Genomic DNA, 18,515 nt, shown 5'->3' on the forward strand with positions numbered 1-18,515 from the left:
TCCCCGTGGCCATTTGCAGTCTGGGGAATTGACCTAATAGGATCCTTACCTATGGGAAAGGGAGGAGTTTGTTACGCAATGGTGGCAATCAATTATTTCACAAAGTGGGTAGAGACCGAGCCTTTGGAAACCATCACTTCAAAGAGAGTCCTGGACTTTGTGGTGAAGAACAGTGTATGTCGATTTGGGCTTCCTAAAAAAATTGTCAAATAATGGGACCCAGTTCGACAGTGATCTCTTCACCGACTTCTGTGAAAAGTACGGCGTTATTAAGAGTTTTTCTTCAGTGGCATATCCACAGGCCAATGGACAGGTTAAGGCTGTGAATAAGACCCTAAAGACGAGCCTTAAAAAAGGCTAGATGAGGCCAAAGGAGTCTGGCCTAAGTAGCTCCCGCAAGTACTTTGGGCATACTAGACTTCCCACATGACCTCCACAGGACACACTCCTTTCTCCTTGACCTTCGAAAGCGAGGCCCTCCTTCCCGTCGAAGGAAAGGTAGCCATGCATAGACTAAGGACATTCAGCCAGGAGCGGAATGATGAGCTACTTAATGTGTCTCTCGACCTAATTGATGAGAAATGAGAGGATTCATAGTTACAGCTCGCACATTACCAACAGAAAATCACTCGTTACTTTAATTCTAAGGTCAAGAGACGTAGTTTTGAATTGGGCGACCTGGTTCTCCGAAGGGTCTTTTTGGCAAACAAGGATCCCAAGGACGACGTTTTAGGCCCGAACTGGGAAGGACCATATCAGATCGTGGAAGTTTTGCATGAGGGAACTTTCAAGTTAGCTCGGCTTAGTGGAGAAACAATCTCACGGACCTGGAATGCCATGCACCTAAAAAATTATTACCAGTAGTACAACCATCCATGTAAGGCTTAATTATAAAAGTCATTTAATTAAATAACAGGGGATTATTAGGGGGGATTGTTAAAGTGGTTTTAAATAATTTTTCTTTATAAGGTTATTTATAAATTAGCTCGTGTATTAATGTTTGTAAAAGCAACCAAGAAAGTCTTTACATTCTGGTTACTTGGGGGGCATATAACCCGAGGTGGATCAGAACAGAGTTGTCAGATGAGTTTAAATTACTTAAAATTCTGGATACAACCAGGTACAAAACTATCCTGGATACAACCAGGTCAGAAACTTAGAGGCTTGGAAAATTGATTATTCGACGGCTTTTTAAGAGCTCGAGGTGTCAATAAACCTAGCACAAACTAAGTTTAAATCACTTAAAATCTTGGATACAACCAGGTCCAAAACTTAAAAGTCAGCAAAATTGAATATTCGATAGCTTTTCTAAAAGCTCGAGATGTCAATAAACCTAACACGAACTAAGTTTCAAATATTTAAAATCCCAGATATAACCGGGTCCAAGGCCTGATACTTAATAGGTATCATATAAATCAACACATTAAGTTTGGATATAACCGAGCTTAAAATATCTATCCTGATTTAAAAATCGATTCCTAAATTCTCGAATGTACAAGTCTAAGAAAGCATAAACATGAGAGATAATCAAGGAAAAGACAAATAGATTAAAAGTTAGATATATAAATTGAAATTAAATTTGTCCCGAGGAGAAAAACCTCGAACTAAGCCCAAGGGAAATTTTTTGCAAACAAATATAAAAACAAAAAACAAAAAGAATTCATTGAGCCCCTCCAGGATGCTCTGAGGATGTAACCTCCTCGATTTCCTGCTCGCCCGCTGTAGAAGCATCCCCCGTTTCCGACAGCACTTGCAAGATCCGGGCCTTGAATTTTTCAAGATATGGATCCCACAGCTCGGGAGCCATGAAAGAAAAGTTTCCATCCTAGTTAAAAGCCCAACAATGGTACAACATATCTTCCATGGAGGATAGTGAGACCGCCTTCTCTTCTTTAACTGCAGCCTCGGCCTCTAGCTGTTTTGCTTTAGCCTCAGCAACCTTGGCCTAGAGCTGGGCAATTTGGGCCTGCAAAGCACCCAAGGCAATCTTTGCAGCCTGCTCGCTTTCCTGAGGTGAGGCAAGGGCGAACTTGGCATCATACTCGCTCTTTTGAGCAGCTGCAAAGGCAGCTTGCTCGCCTTCGTGAGCAACGGTCAGTGCGGTCTTGGTGGGCATTGAGTTTTGCCTGGAGCTCATCATTTCTAGCCCTAGCTCGGGCTATGCTACGGTGCTGAGCCAGGGTAGACTGCAAAAGAATAAGGCAAGTTAGATGTATCATTTGGTAAGATGAAGAGAAAAATGTCACTAAGGAATGATATCTTACTGTGAAGGTCATCCCCAAGGAAGACTCCAGGACGTTCTCCGTGCATTGCTCCTCTATCATCCTCAAGTCCCTCAAGGTGGCTCTGTAAGCGTGCCCCACCATGTGGCTCGCTGTCTCGTAGAGGATTCCCCAAAAGGCTTCGGGGATCTTCTCCAGATCCTGGGGATCAACTAGTATGCGCACAGTAGCAGCTGGGGCAGGAGGAGCAGGGGGATCAGCTTGTATTACCTGATCCCGAGAAGACGTGAACCGAGGTGGAGGGGGAGGATGAGGAATCCTCTTCTCAGTCACAGTAGACGTCTGAGTTGTCAAGCTCGTGCCTTTCCTCTTAGCAGGAGATTTTGAGGTATTTCCTACCGCAGGAGGGGCTTTCTTTGTAAATCGGGGCCTCTTCACGATAGGGCCCGAGCCGGACTTCCCGCCCTGGAAAGCCGTATGGAGGTCAGGAGCTCTGGTTTGTTCCATCTCGTCGCCTGAAAAGAATAAAAAGGGGATTAGTTCACAAGTAAAGTCAAAAACATACACAAAGGAAATAAATAAAGATCCTACCCGCCGGGCTGGGGGAGGAGTCTATTATCACGACCTCCGACCTTAGGACTACTGGAGGGGAAGGAGAATCTAAGTCTAATATTTCTTGGACCCTAGGAGGTTCGGGCTCAGGTTACCTTAGGGCTAGACTCGTCTACATACTGCCTAAATCTAGGGGAAAAGGCGCCTTGGAGCAAAGAAGGCCATAACCTAAGATTGGTCTCATACTCCTCAAAAATGGCGGACCTAAAATTTAGGGTGTTATCTAAAACAATGGTACCCTTAGGGTAACTAGTATCATGGCACAACACAAAGTGATCCACACACTGGAGGATGGTGACATTGCGGTCTAGATTGTTAGGGTGACGGTGGACGAGCTGATTAGGGTTAAGTCTAACTAACCTAAAATCAGCAACAGCTCTGTCTAGTTCCCTATAAGGGTATGGGTTACCTTGGCCGGAGGGGACAGTTGTTGCCCCTGACGCAGCTTGTTCTAAATCGAGTTCCCGAGAAGCCTCAGGAACCCGCCTCTTACGTACAAGAGGCACCTCATCCTCTTCTTGCTCTTCGCCTTCGATAGCTGGTGAGTCCTCTCATTGAGAAGGCGGGAGCTCGTGGACTACCGGAAGGGTAGCCCGGGTCCTTCTTAAGGCCAACGTCTGGCCTTTCCCAATCAACTTACACGTCAGCATCATGGCGTCATTCACGAGCTAGCGGTAATCCTTCTTGCTGGGTGGAAGCCCAAACAACGTTTCATACTGACCCCCAAGGGTCACTGACTTCCCCATCCTCGTGAATATGGCTGCACAAAAAATAAACTCAATTAGCACATGCACAAGGAAAATGTCTTGAAAAGAGAATAATTTTACGAGCTGAGATCAGAGAAAAAAAACTTACGAGGATGGTTGAAGTATCGATGCTCACAATTTCGAACCCGTTCAACATAAAGAACTGGTCCTTGTAGTCGTTGGGGTGGCTTAGGAGCTCGATGACTGAAGCAGAGTTGGGGAATCTGGTGAGATCGTAGAATCCGTCACCTCGACCCTTTTGCTCCGGGCTGGCTTTAAGGCAGAAAAAGTACAGAATATCTGCTGGAGTGGGGACCTCCCACTCGTGCTTCAAAAATAGGTATTTCAACCCCGCCAAAAGCCTTTAAGAATTTGGGGGAGCTGAAAAGGTGCCAACTTCACATAATTCAGGAAGTCGGCAAAATATTGATCCAGGGGAAGGAAGGCCCCCGCCATCAAATGCTCATCACTCCAGGCCGCGAAGTCATCCTGGAGAGGGGAGCAGCTATGTTCCCCTTTGAATTGAGGTCAGGCAATAAGGACTCCAGACCCAACCTCGATATTATGGTTCAGCATAATTTTGTTGACCCTTCCTTGGGTCGTAATCTTGGATGCAATTGTCTCTGCCTCGAAGAAAGCGTTGGGGTCAACCATAACTTCCCTCTCCACCACTGGGTCGAACTGAGGAAAGAGAGATTCTGAGGCAATCTCTTTCCCCTTGTTCATTTATTGAGCAAACGAGCTGGGTGCGTTCTTCTTTGGTGCGTTCTTCTTTGGTGCGTTCTTCTTTGGTGCCATTAGATCGCCTAACGAACAAGAATGACGAGTTACTTAGTAGGCGACCTAAGAGTTTGTAAAGGTTATGACACGGAAGTACGGAGGAGAATGATGTCTCTGATATACGAGATGAGTTAGCCTCAGCCCGTTGCATGATGCCACGCGCTACCCTACACTACGCGCCTCAGTTTCCTAACAGACCCCTGATGTTTAAGGATTCGTGTGTCAGAAAATCAGGCCACTACTGTCCTAGGGGGCGGTTTAGAGCAAAACCACCCAAGAAGTGTGTCTCCTAAGTAACCTCTTTTCATCTTCTATATCCCGAATGGGTATCTCCTAAAATTCGCCATAAATTACCCAGAAATTACCCAGTTTTATGAATATCATAGTTTTAAGAGATATTTGAAGACCTACTCAGTAAACCTAAGTCGAAGCCTATGTGCCAAAAACATTTAGAAAACAACCTAATATTGATTACGGTGAAGTGTGGATGAGCATGATAAAGAAAATACAGAAATCAGTAAAGGAAAAGTTTCTTCGAAACAAAAAGACTTAAAGTGTGTTCGTCGATAAAAGAAGTAGACTTTACAGGGGAGAGTTCTTGGAAGACTCCTCAGTAACTGAGTAACTGGGTTTCAGAGATTTTTTGCAACAGATGGTTTTTGGGTTTCTCTGAGAAAGAAGAATGGTTATAAAACGCAGAAGAGAGAAGATGTAGAAGATTTCGAATAAAGGTGGTGAACTGTGGAAATTCTCTACCCTATTTATACGTAAACGGCATAGATCAATTTGAGCCATCCGATTTGGTCAGTACAAAATCCAAGGGCTATGTTTCAAAAGAAAAAACGGCGGCAAAAAGGTGACAAGACAATTATTGCAGCCCTCGAAACCCGAACAGACGCCAATTGTAGTGTTCCACATGGCCAGTACTCGAGTAGTGGACAGGCATGGTTTATTGCAACAGAAGTCTAAAAGTCCCTACTGTGTAGGTCAGAAGGTGACGTCATGAACCACGAGCAGGGACTTGGGGGGCAATGTGTACCCTAATTTTAGCACGACTCTTTGACTCAGCTCAGGTACAGCCAGCAAATGAATACATGGAAGAAATAGCCAAGGAATCCATTTATTATCCACGTGGACAGCACAGTTTTCACGATGGTTATACGAGCTAGGGATGCATAAGTTGCGAAGCGCGAGCTTATGATATTCATAAGGCATGGCCTCCATAGTACGAGCTCGAAGACATATCTAGTTCGTGGTAACTTGAATATATGGCATATCCGCGGATCCCCAAAGACCTGGATATTTTATATGATCATTAATGGCCAACCTGTAATATTTAATGTCCTAGATATTAGGAGACCATTTATTTCGTGATCAGATCATATCCTAGTATAAATTGGAATATTTCATATTAAATGTAATACATATGTAAATCTGTGATTGACTCACGCGGTTACCCAAACCTGTCCAAGGAATTTCTCTATAAATACTGAGAATATTGGACAGGAAGAGGAGCGATTATTCTGTAATACTAAAACTCTGCCAAAATAGAGAGAGAACAACAGTAATAATATAGTCTCGTGGACTAGGTGGATTTTAACCACTGAACCACGTAAAAATATGTGTTCTTGAGAGTTAATTTCTTATTTCGGTTTATTATCAAGCATTAATTCAACATTGTTATTTTCTTCATTCACTGTTGGCGAAAAACTGCGTCAACATAACTAAACCTGAAGATAAAGAATACCTTGGATAGCTTAAAACCTTGATCTATACCTCGAACACAAAAATCACACAAAAACTTACTTCCCAAGTGTTTAGAAAAGCTTTAGATTTTAAAGCTTTAACCCCAAAACCCTAGTGTTTCTCTCTAGAATGAACTTAGCGGCTTGGAGGCTCTGAACCGTGCTTGAATGATGAATAAAATGGCTAAGTGAAGGGTCCTATTTATAGAGTTCAAGGAGTGAAACTAACTCCTTTTAAAATGAATAAATAAATGATTAAAAATTGAATAAATTTGAATTATCTATTCAACAGATGCCCAGAACTCGATCAAAGACGTTCAAGAACGAGTCAAAGTTGTTGAGGTTTGTTTCTAGTTCAGAATTCTACGAAAATTCAAAAATGGGTTGTGGAGCCGATATATCGCCTAGGGTAGGCGATATATCGCCCCTACCTATTCCCGAGGGTCCGTGGTTTCGTTCGTGCGAAGTCGACGTGTTTTCCGTATCAATCATAGGCAACATATCGGCCCCTATAGCTGCGATATATCGGCAGACGATGATATTTTAAACACGTTTTTGCACACTTTTAGCACACTTGAATTTGTTTAAACCACTTTGACTGAGTAAAACGTAATCCTAACAGATGAGGGAAGGTTCTAGACCTTCTAGATCTATCCTTTATTAATTTATTCATCCAAAATGCTTAAATCCTTAATAATCATACATGTGACAAGTGCACGCTCTTAATAATTCTATCTAAACCTTAGATTATAATAAATAATATTTCTAGGTCCAGCTATATTAATCAAACCTTATGTTAAAATTAATATTTCTAAACTATAGGTTAAACTTATAAAATTCATAACTATCTCTACGAGTTTCCAACTAAATCCCGGCTTGAACCAATATCCACGAAAACTAAAATTCTACAACAACTACCACCACCATCACCACCACCACCACCACCACCACCACCACCACTACTATTACTACTACCACTACCACTACCACCACTACAACTACCACTACCACTACCACTACCAATACCACTACCACTACCACCACCACCACCACCACCACCACAACCACCACCACCACCACCACTACTACTACTACTACTAGCTAAGTAAAATTCTGAGACGCTACATGAAGCTACGTTCCGATGAGGTAGTATACTACAATAGCCTCCCAGACGTTGATTCCTTGTTATTCCCTGAGTTGGAACCAATTTTAGTGGAGGCTGGGACTGCATCGGATGAAGTAGAGTCCGAGAAGAAGGCAGAGAAGCTGGCAGAGGTTGCAAAGGCAGCTTCTATTGTTTGTCATGTACCAAGTACCATCAGTAGCAAATTTCCTCTTAATTAGGTGGCCAAAAACCCACAGTGATGCTTGACGGTGGTCTTTATCTCGAATTTCTTGTGAGCAAGTGTGTACTTCGTTGTATACAATAATCTCAAACATTTCATATCACATTTTCTTCTTTCCCCTCAATCTCCAACCACAATCAGGATCCTTACAGGTAAAGTATCACACATCAGTACCAGATTTCTTCACCATAAACTCAAAATTATTCTGCATCGCAAATATAGCTGCTTTGGTTTTCAATTCAAGCTTGTTCTGAAAGAACTTGCCAAGGTGCAATTCTACTGAAGCTTTGTCGGTTGAGGAATGATGTTGATGTGAGGCCTCTATATCCTCTTTGGTGAACATGGAAGCACTCCATGTTCTATGGTCTTCACCTAAGTCTAATGGAGAACTCCATCTAAAACTATCATCGATTCTACTTGGACCTGGATTACTACTGCTGGTCCCAGGTGTTTGCAGATCTTCTATTCTGCGCTCCTCAACTACCATAACATCTGAACTCTGCATTGGCAAATCTGCCCTAATATCTGGCCCACCAACATCTATTGCATCAGCAACAGGATCGTCGTTGACATAAGGATCGTGGCCATAGTGATCGTACTCCGCTATGTCATGAAAATATGGCGGATCTCTAATAGGGATATCATCATGGACTATAACATCTGGATTTTTCTCGGGAACAAATGTCCCAACCTCACTTTGAGTTCCTTTGAAACCATGACATGAGGGAGAAATGTTCTCTTCAAATCGAACTTCTTTATTAACACTGGGAGAGGCCGATGCATTTCTTATACCTCCCTTCTTAACCAATGTTACACAGAGGAATCAGCTTCTCTACAGATTTCGATGCTAACCCAATGAATGCACGCACATGCCTATCATTTTTTATAACAGTGGGTTTGATGGATTGTGAGAGGCATGTGTATGAGACCTCAAGTTTCAATTCATACACACAATTATCCACTTCAAGCTCATCGTACAGAATGTCAAGCAGTTGCTCATATGTCACAGCCTTCTTCAAAGGCAGAACTTGATTTTCAACATTCCTGAAAATTCAATCCCTATTTTCCAGTTCCCAGACACCATTGAATGCAACAAATATGGAAACAGTCGAATCTCTATCAAAAAAATAAAAAAAAATATGTCAAAAATTAAAACTATAACATAAAACAGCAAAAAATCAATTTCTATAGAGATATGTCGAGGTCTATCGAGTACAATCAAGGCAGACAATCCAATGTAATTCTTATGACCTATCGAGGTCTATTGAGGATAGTCGAGGCACATCAAGGCGGACTACCCAAAAAAATTATTATGAACCCATCGAGGCACATACTATATATATTAAGTTCTATGCCTCTATTGAGATCCATCGAGGACCATCGAGGCATATCGAGGTAGCCAATGAACATAAACGTACGAGGGTTTTATCGAGGTCCATCGAGGACCATCGAGCCTCATCGAGGTGTTAAAATCCTAACACTATCGAGGCATGTCGAGGACCATCAAGCCTCTATTCATGCAATCCATCGAGGCCTATCGAGTTTCATCGAAAATCATCGAGCCAGACGAAAAACACAGAAAAAAAAAACCCATAAAGGAACCAATCCATTCCAACAGTGAAAAATTACAATAAAACATGAAGGCATACAGAGATATGTTCGAAATAGCACAAGCAATGTAGATAAACAAGTTTCCTCACTACATATAACAAATATATACTTACCCATACGATTTTTGTCCCTGGATCTAAAAGAGAATCCAAAATGAAGTTTTTTAGCTTGAAATGATTCACAACTTGCTCCTAGATCCGAAATCCAAAATGAGCTTGAAAATTAGTATAGATTAAGATAATGGTGGCTGTCTTTATGTATGAGAGCTTAAAGAGATAGAAAGGGAGAAGACAATAGAAGAAAAAAGAAAGAAACTTATGTCATGGGCATTTTGGGAATGAAATGGAATACTAAGATAAAAATGTGATGTTTTTTTAGCTTGGTATTATTTTGACATAGGATCCTATTTTATGCATCAAAAATCAAATTTCCAGAGTTATAGTTTCTCAAAAGTTATAGTTTCTACTTCACATTAATAAAGGAGAGTTCCACGTGAGACTTGGATATGTAACCCGTCAAACAACCACATTCATTTTCTACTGGCTTTGGAGTTCAAAATATACAAGTTTGTCATCTGGTTCAAATTTGATGAAAACTAAAATGGAGGTTGAAATTCAAATATAAAAATCAAAAAACAAGAACAATTTTGTCAATGAGGTAACGACATATAAGAAAAAAGGGCATGGTGCAAAATGACATTAATGATATGCGAGAGTAATTAAATATCATGGAAGTAAATATCCATGTTTTAAAAAAGGAGGCAACTTTATTCTAAAATTTTCAGTTTCTTTCCAATAATGTTGGAGATAAATTATTGTAGAAGTTGTTTCGAAATTGTTTCTATTTTAATACAATCCAAGGAATAATTTTTTCATAACTTAAAACTTGTTCCCTAAATTAAATATTCGGAAGAGAAAATGATACTTTATGTTACAGCCTCAAAAATATTAAGTAATGATTCCAACAACACAGGATTGAAATTTTAAAAAATTAAAGCACTTATATATTTGTAACAACCCTTACAGGATCAAATATAATTATAATCTAATGCATTTTACTGGAAATAAAAGGCTCAAAATCATTCTCATGCGCAATAATAAACATAGCAGACACTATAATCTGTAGCATTCATATAAACTGAGTAGTACACAACACAAGCTCTACTTGATCTTCTCTTTTTTTCTTCTTCCTTTCACTTGTATAAGTTTTCTTCTCTGTATGAGAATTATAATCCTCTATGGAATAGTCATTTAATCTTCTCTCGCTGCCCGTTCGAGATTCATTGACATTGTTTACCTCTTCCTTTCTCTCTCTATATGAAGCTAGCTTCCCATGAACTTGGAAAAGTGTAGAGAGACGAGTATATATAGCTTAAGAAGTGGGGAGTGATTGTAACTCGGTTGGCCATTTACAAGAACATAGTCGTTGTTGACACAAGATGTTGGCTTCACCTGCATTAGTTCCCCCCAGCTTATGCAATTAGATATTTTTTTTACTAATCAAAATTGGCTATGAAAACACAGAAACAAGTGTTATAATATCAGTCTACCTTTTCCGTTTGCTCTTCGAAGAAGGCGACGGCGAGAGGTTATTATGCCAGTTTCTCTTCCTTTGATTTATGAACCAATTGTTTATCTGCTTCAATTGCAAGCCTGTTTCCTGTACCAGCTTGGCTTTGTCTTCCTCCTAAAACACCATTTCCCAAACCAAACTAGGATTAATTGCAAGGTATATTATTAGCTTTCAGCCATGAATGGTTTTAAGTTATATCTTACAGTTGGGTATGGCCATTTGGAATGAGATTGCCACCAAGATTTCAAGAGGGAGGTGGTTCCACCAGGTAGTTTCCCGGCCTTTCGCTTACGAAGAATTTCCTCTCTAATGTCCACAATCTTTTCCTTGTAACCCTGAGAAGAAGAAAAAGAGCTCAGCAGCCAAAATAACACGTGCCAAACAATATTAGCAAGTCTTTGTATTTACTATACCTGTTTCAGTTCCTGCTTCAGTTCTTCCCTTACACGCTCCATTAAGGACCTCTCAGTTTCGGTAGGGACAAGCGGACCAAATCCCATGCTATCAGGACCATCCAGGGTTCCATCGTACAAGTTGATATCACTATCTAATTGATCCTCATTGTCATCTGACATTGTTGCACCTGTGCCTTCACCGGTAGAGACACCTGTTCTTGCATTGTTACCAACTTAGAAAAACTTGCATTCTTTGTTTAGCACAGATCAAAAAAAAAGAAGGAAAAGAATGGTAGTCCACAAAAATTGAGAAGAAAACGAATGATAAAAGAGAAGAAGAGGAAAACGAGGGTATTCTTAAAATGGGGGTAATATCCTTATTTACAACTGAGTTGGAACAAATCAAACTATAGTGGATGCTAAAGAAAGCTTCCCACTTGGTCACAACCTCTATGAATTCAAGAGAACGTGACAAGCATTAAGAGTCACAAACCAGTTTTGGACTTCAGAAAGGGAATCAACTTGACATCATAGTCAAATATGGGATTGGTATGGTATCTATTATTAAAAGTACAATCACCAAATATAAATAACGCAATGAAAAAGGAAAAAAAAAAAAAGAAGGGTTGAGCGAGAAAGAGAGAGGACAAATAAGACAAAAAGAAGTAACAAAAGTAATATTCTAGATAGATGTAGAGGAACATTTGTTACTATGCTTTGCTTTGTTCGCTAGCTAAAGATCTTTTCAATGGGGTTGACATGATTTGATGTTAGTATGTCACCTGTTAAGCTTTGAAGAGATTGTTCAAGCTCCCAACAAGCCATCACAGCTTCCATTGCATGAACTCGGACATGTTGTTGCAATTGCTCTTTAAGAGAACAAAGTAATATAACATAATTTGTCTACAAAAAGAAAGAACAAAACATGAGCAAGAAAACTGAATTCAACTTAAAAATCATATCAATCTCCCACTATGGTATAAACAAAAAAACATGAATAAGGTAATTACTGTAAACTCTAGTTCTACGTGCACTTCCATGCAAAAAAAAAAATAGCATGACTTGAAGTTCAAAGATAAGGATGAATCCAACTGTAAAATCAAACCTTTGGTAAATACTTTGGATAAAAAATAAAAACCTTTGGTAAATACTTGGTGTTGTTATTTCATGCAAGAACAAATTCCACCAATTTACCAAGATGGGAACAAGGTATCTATGACTACAAGTGGGAAAGAATGGAAGCATTAACAAAAATAAAAGATTCTCAAAAGCATAAACCAAGTCCAACAAGGTAACTGACAACATGTTTCCTCTGATAGCTCCACAACATTATATTCTAATTAGCATCACAACCGAAAAGTTAGCTACTATTATCCACTCTAAAAAAAAATATCTCTTTTTATTTCGGTTCAAAGCACAAATGGTAGTTAAAATGTTGAATATATCCACTTAGAAATATCTTTGGACAATAAGGGAAAAAATGAAAGAGAATCAGGATGTCACATTTGACGAAAGATGACCACAAATGAAGTTAAAATTATATCACAGTGGAAAACTATTAAAATGGAAAACCCAGTTCGTAAAATGATAGAAAGTTTTCAAATTTAAGTTCAAAAACCCCAAATTTGACAAAACCCACAAACCAAGAATCAAAACATTGGATATTTATTGTTAATTGAGAAAACAAACCATGAATTGATCAAGCTCTTTCTCATCCACCACTCTAACACCGCCACCGCTAATCCCGAGCTCCGAATACTTGGACACCACGCGCTGCGACTGCGAAAGCTGCTCGTCGATCCTGGGTAGCTGGTCAACCGGGGTCGCGATCCTCAAGCACGACACGTGTGCCGATAGCAGCTGTTCGTACAGCGGGTGCCGCAATATATCGGCTTTGAACCACGCGCCCTCACTCTCTTCATCTTCCTCATCTTCTTCCTCTTCTTCTCTCCGGTTCCTTCGATCGCCAATGAAATCGTTCATCTTGCTTCCCTCCGCTGCCCCTAAGACGTCGTCGTTTCGGGGCTCCGATTCAGACAGTAAGTGGAGAAGGTTCTGTTGCCTGAACACAGAGCTGTTGAGCCACGTCGGAGCTCCTACCCCGATGGAAACGTCATCTTCTCCGGCAGACAGTGAGGGCTGGTCCGCAAAAGGGTTCTGGTGAAAAGCCATTTCTTGAGGAAGATTAGTACTACTACTACTATGGTGTTGTTGGTGGTGGTGAAAGGACATTTTTTAATGGCGATTTCAGTGCATAATATCGATCAAAATATGAAAAAATAAACACGACCCAGATTTAGGAACAGAGTTTACGGAAAAGGGTCAAGGTCTTCTAATGGAGTTGTTTAAGGAGTATGAAAGTGGTTTTGCTTTAGAAAGACAGAGGAGAGAGACGGAGAAGAAGAGGAAGAAGAAGTAGGAAAAGCCTTTGAAGAATTGTATTTATATAATTGAAAATACAATTTTTTTTAATATTAGTGATAAGTGACTCAAGGATCAACGAAAACAATCCGACGGTTTGGATGATTACACGTGCTAGAATTAGTCAACGATGTTATTTCAGTCGGGTTATTATTATTTTTATTTATTTAAATATTTTTTTATAGGAAACGGGTTATTATCTCTTATTTTATTGGGCCCCTTATTCACCCAATCATTATTTTATACGTATATATAAGTAACAATAATAAATTAATAAAAAATGAAAAATTATAAGTGTGAGGTGAAGATAATGAGCTTTTACCAAAACTCAATTTAATAACAAGTATACTTAAATGTCTTATAACGAAGTCACTATATCAAGTAAAGACAAAGAGAGATTTCTTCACTTTTTTTTTTTGAAAACTAGATTTATTCACTCTCAAAATGTATATATTTAGCATACATTCTAAAAATAATATGATATTCTTTTGTCAATAATAGTAATAGTCATTTATCAATATAAATAAGATATCAATTAACATAAACCTTCAATATTTCTCAAAAAAAAAAAAAGAGTAGGCTGTCTAGTTTTGTTCACTCTAATTAGAAAAAATTATTTCCACCTAGACATATCAATTAAGAAATTAAATTGAACAAGTGAATTTAATGATTGAGAAAATCAATTTTGTATACTTATCAAGAGTAGACATACATTTTACTATAAATAAATAAAAAAAGGTGGATCATTCTTCTAAACACTAATAATTAGTGATTATATTAGAGCACTCTCATCAACTTTTTTACTCTATTATTTAAAATATCTCACAAAAATCTCATTTTAATTATTTTACATCACTTTTTTATATTACATCATACATCAAATTTTTTATATTTTCTTTTACATTATTTAAATATTAGATATTTGATCATTTTTATTAATTAAAATAATTAAAAAATATAAAGTGAGAAATAAAAAAGAATAAAAAATAAATTGTATAGAGATAAAGTAAGAAAAAATAATTAAAAAAAATTAAAAACTCTTTGAAGTAGCACTAAAAACTAGAAAAGTTTATCCATATTTGGCTAAGAAATTATGATAATGTAAAATAGCTCATGTGATGCATGAGTGTTTTTGGACTTTTTTATATTTTTTTCTAAACTATTTTAGCTAATTAACTATTTTACCTAATCTGCAATAAGTGCTCTTATAAACTAAAAATAACTACCATTATTTTCGGAAAAATCATGATTCGTGGCGTGATGTCATTGAAATTTTGCAATGGTATTAGTTAATGATTAAAACGTGGAAAAGTAACATTTGATTTATAATTATTAGTTTCATCATTTACTTTATTTTATTTTTTAAATAAAAAAATCGTTCCCTTTCTATTTCACCTACAAAAGTTTGTTTTTTTAATCTATAATTAGGATGAATAAAGTGTGAAAATGTTTTTTTAAGTTACCCATTAATTATGAAATGTTAAGTTCACTCTTAATGTGGCTCTTATTAGAAATGAGTATTTTATTAATAGTTAATAACATCTATTTATTATTAGCTCAATAAGAAGGGGAAAAAAATTTTAAAGTAAGACAGAGATTTCAAGTTCTAGGGAAGAGGGGAGTAGGGGTGAGCATTGGTCGGGTTGGTCGGGTTACAAGGCATTTTTACCCGTCCAATATCATAATCGGGTTAGCAAAAATGACTCGTAACTTGCCCAATTAAGAAAAAAAAAAATTTTAACCCGTCCAATAATTTGGGCGGGTTGGTCGGGTTAACCCACCCAAACCGAAATAGGATTTTTTTGGGGCGGGTTGGTCGGGTTGGGCGAGGGTCGGGTTGGGCGGGTCAATCCGCCCAAACAAATTTTTTTTTTTTTTTTTTTTTAAAATTTAATTTTTGTAATTTTTTTCTTTTAAATACTAATACTAATAGTGTGAAGTTTATCTTTTTAAACTTAAAACAATATTTTAAATTTATAGTAAAAAAATAAAACAAAACTTAATTAATTTATATATTTATTTGAAAAAAATTCTTATATATTAATTGGCAATATATTAATAATTGCATCAACATTAAAAGCATTAAACAAAGTAACAAACATATATCATTAAAATGAAAAAGAAACTTAATATAGTCCAAAGTCCAATTACAAACCAAAGTCCAAATACAATTAAATCAACCACCGTAAAACATTACACACTTAGTCCAAAATTCAAAAAAAAAAATAGTCCAACCATGAAACATCACAAATCATACAACCACGTTAAAACTTCAAAATTCAAATACAAATATAAAAAGATAATACCAATCCAAGTATCCAATAATCATCTCATGATTCCTCCATCAAAGGGCTCATAAAGTACTAGGAGTAGCGGTAGTAGTCTCAGTTCCTGTGTTTGTAATACACGATTCCTCTAATATAAAAATAAAATTAAAACATATTAGAAACTAATATTTATTAAATTTAGTTAAGAATAAGAACTAAGCAAAACGATAAATATAACATTAACATACCTGACTCAACTTGCTCGGATGTCACCAAACCTTCGATTTCGTCCATGTATTGTCTCAACACAATAGGAGCATCATATTCACAAGTCAACCAATTCTTTGAGCAAATTAAAGCCTCGACCATCTTTGGAGACAAAGAGCTTCTAAATGGATCGAGAATCCGTCCTCCAGTTGAAAAAGCTGATTCAGAGGCAACAGTAGACATTTGAACAGCCAGAACATCTCTTGCAATATAAGAGACAATAGGATACTTGTTTCCATTCCTTTGCCACCAATCTAGAATGTCAAAATTAGTATCCTCAACTAACTTTTCCTTTCGATCTGCATAATAATCATCCAAATCATTACTGGTTACTTCACTCGAAATAAACCTTCGCTTAATAAGAAATGACGAGCTACTAGAACTTCCACTTGCATTGGAAGTGACACTTTGACTTGCTTGTTGATCATTAGAGGAACTAGGTGTCATAACAATGCCCTTATAAAATGCATACAAGGTAGTCATCATATTCTCAACTTTCTTTATCATTTTTTCAGCTAGAATGGGATCATAGAGATACCTGAAACCGTTATGAACAACATCCAATTTGAATCTTGGATCCAAAATAGAGGCAATATATTGCAACAAATTAATCTTCTCAACATTGCCCCAATACTTGTCAAACTTCAACTGCATGCTCCCCGCCATTTTACTCATCAACTCATCTGTACTACTCTTCATATCATTCAGCTCAACTTGAACTTCAAGAATCTCTTGGAAGAAAAGGCTTGATGTGACATACAATGACCCACTGAACTTCAATGTAAGTTCATAAAATGCCTTGAGAAACTTAACAAATACTTCTGCATTAGTCCAATCAGTATTGTCTGGTGGGCCATCAACTTTTTCTCCATTTACTCTTTCTTCTTCAAAATACTTTGTGTAATTTGCATCCCCTTCCAAATACCTAAAAGCTTTCTTAAACTTCAATGCAGCCTCTAGCATCATGTAGGTGGAGTTCCACCTTGTCACCACATCTAAACATAATAAAGCTTTCGATTCAACATTTACATCTTTACATGCTTCTTTGAACCTCTTCAACCTAGCTGGTGAAGATCTCACATACCTAACTGCATTCCTTATGCTAGAAATGGCATAACTCATTTCTTTTAAACCATCACTAACAACCAAGTTCAGAATATGTGCACAACACCGCATATGAAACATCTCTCCACCCAAAACTAAAGCATTTGGTTTTTCAGACAAATATTCCTTGACTTTTCTCAAAGCTACATCATTTGAAGAGGCATTGTCAACAGTGATAGAGAAAAGTTGAGTAATCCCCCAATGATTGAGGTAACTGATCAGTTCTTTTGCAACCATGTCACCTTTATGGCTAGGAACCTGAATGAAACTAATAATCCTTTTTTGCATCTTCCAATTGTCATCAATCCAATGAGCAGTTAGGCACATGTAACTAATATTTTGTATGGAAGTCCAACAATCAGTAGTTAAAGACAACCTACGATTGACAAATTCATTTCTCAATTTTTTCTTTTCCTCCAAAAACAACTGGTAGATATCACGAGCAATTGTAAATCTTGAAGGAAAGTCAAATTTTGGAAAAAAATGAGTAACAAGCAAGCGAAACCCTTTCCCTTCAATATGCCTAAAGGGAAGCTCATCAATAATGAAGTACTTGCTAATCAATTCTCTCACTTTATTCTGACTAAACTTCATTGTGGTAGTCCCACTTGAGTTAACTTCAGAATCAGGAGTCTTCTTTGTAAATTGAGTTATCATCGTTTGTTTCTTATTCTGCTCTACCCAATCACTAAATGGACACTTCCTGCACTTTTTCTCAACATGACTCCACAATGTACTAGTCCCACAATACTTACTATCAGCTGCATAATCAGCTCCACAATAGTTGCACTCTGCTCTATCCTCTTCTTTTTCCTCTTTATTATTTTTACCTTTTACTTTTTTCTTAACCATAGTAAAATGTTCCCAAATAGTTGATGTTTTTTTCCCTTTCCTCTTCCTTTTTTGCGGTCGTTCGATTTCAGCAGCCCCTTCTTCAATCTCTACATATTTAATCCATTCTTTCACCAAATCATCCACATTTTCATCTTCAATTTCCATATGTAATTATCTGCAAAAAAATATATCATACACATTCTAATCTAAATGTATATGATAAACATAACACAAACACAAGGTGAGATGAAAATAGAAAACCAAATAAAAATGCAAACCATAAAAAAAATCAGATATTGAGTACTGCTCAAATAAGTACTGCCAAAAAGACAAAAACAACAAAGGAAAAAGAATGAACAACATTCATCTGTGTGTGTGAAGTGTGGTTCTACACAGTAAAGGTATTGAGTTTGAAATCATATAATTATCTAATTATGGATCAAAAAGAAGAGAAAATTAAATTAAAAAAAAACATAATAATAATTATTATTATAATTTATAATTAGGCAAATATTAACTGGCTTCTACTAATGTGGAATTAAATCTCAGAGGCAGAGCAGATGATTAGGAAGAGATTAGTTTCAGTTGTTTAT

The 18,515-nt window shown here is 37.5% G+C and overlaps 2 protein-coding genes across 2 annotated transcripts; both read right to left on the bottom strand.

Annotated features, from left to right (window-relative positions):
- Positions 1–1,665: 1,665 nt before the first annotated feature.
- LOC133784364 (uncharacterized) lies at positions 1,666–3,588 on the bottom strand. The gene is made up of 2 exons (XM_062223740.1): positions 2,265–3,588; positions 1,666–2,186 (listed from the first exon to the last, which is right to left on the bottom strand). Exons 1-2 carry the CDS (start codon positions 2,727–2,729, stop codon positions 2,037–2,039), a joined length of 615 nt encoding a protein of 204 aa, XP_062079724.1. The 5' UTR covers positions 2,730–3,588; the 3' UTR covers positions 1,666–2,036.
- Positions 3,589–10,036: 6,448 nt separating this feature from the next.
- Positions 10,037–13,452, bottom strand: LOC133782863 (homeobox protein knotted-1-like LET12). The gene is made up of 6 exons (XM_062222283.1): positions 12,719–13,452; positions 11,812–11,932; positions 11,048–11,241; positions 10,838–10,969; positions 10,612–10,748; positions 10,037–10,513 (listed from the first exon to the last, which is right to left on the bottom strand). Exons 1-6 carry the CDS (start codon positions 13,259–13,261, stop codon positions 10,510–10,512), a joined length of 1,131 nt encoding a protein of 376 aa, XP_062078267.1. The 5' UTR covers positions 13,262–13,452; the 3' UTR covers positions 10,037–10,509.
- Positions 13,453–18,515: the final 5,063 nt, after the last annotated feature.

Source organism: Humulus lupulus, chromosome 6 (assembly GCF_963169125.1).
Source record: "Humulus lupulus chromosome 6, drHumLupu1.1, whole genome shotgun sequence".
Taxonomy (NCBI): domain Eukaryota; kingdom Viridiplantae; phylum Streptophyta; class Magnoliopsida; order Rosales; family Cannabaceae; genus Humulus; species Humulus lupulus.

What these genes read in the sequence shown, in the direction of transcription:
- LOC133784364 (XM_062223740.1), bottom strand. Translation starts at nt 2,729, where the DNA reads ATGGAACAAACCAGAGCTCCTGACCTCCATACGGCTTTCCAGGGCGGG. An exon ending in CCTTGGGGATGACCTTCACA is followed by an intron (nt 2,187 to 2,264) that starts GTAAGATATCAT and finishes ATTCTTTTGCAG; the next exon opens with TCTACCCTGGCTCAGCACCG.
- LOC133782863 (XM_062222283.1), bottom strand. Translation starts at nt 13,261, where the DNA reads ATGTCCTTTCACCACCACCAACAACACCATAGTAGTAGTAGTACTAAT. An exon ending in AAGAGCTTGATCAATTCATG is followed by an intron (nt 11,933 to 12,718) that starts GTTTGTTTTCTC and finishes TTCTTTTTGTAG; the next exon opens with ACAAATTATGTTATATTACT. An exon ending in CCAAATGGCCATACCCAACT is followed by an intron (nt 10,749 to 10,837) that starts GTAAGATATAAC and finishes ATGGTGTTTTAG; the next exon opens with GAGGAAGACAAAGCCAAGCT.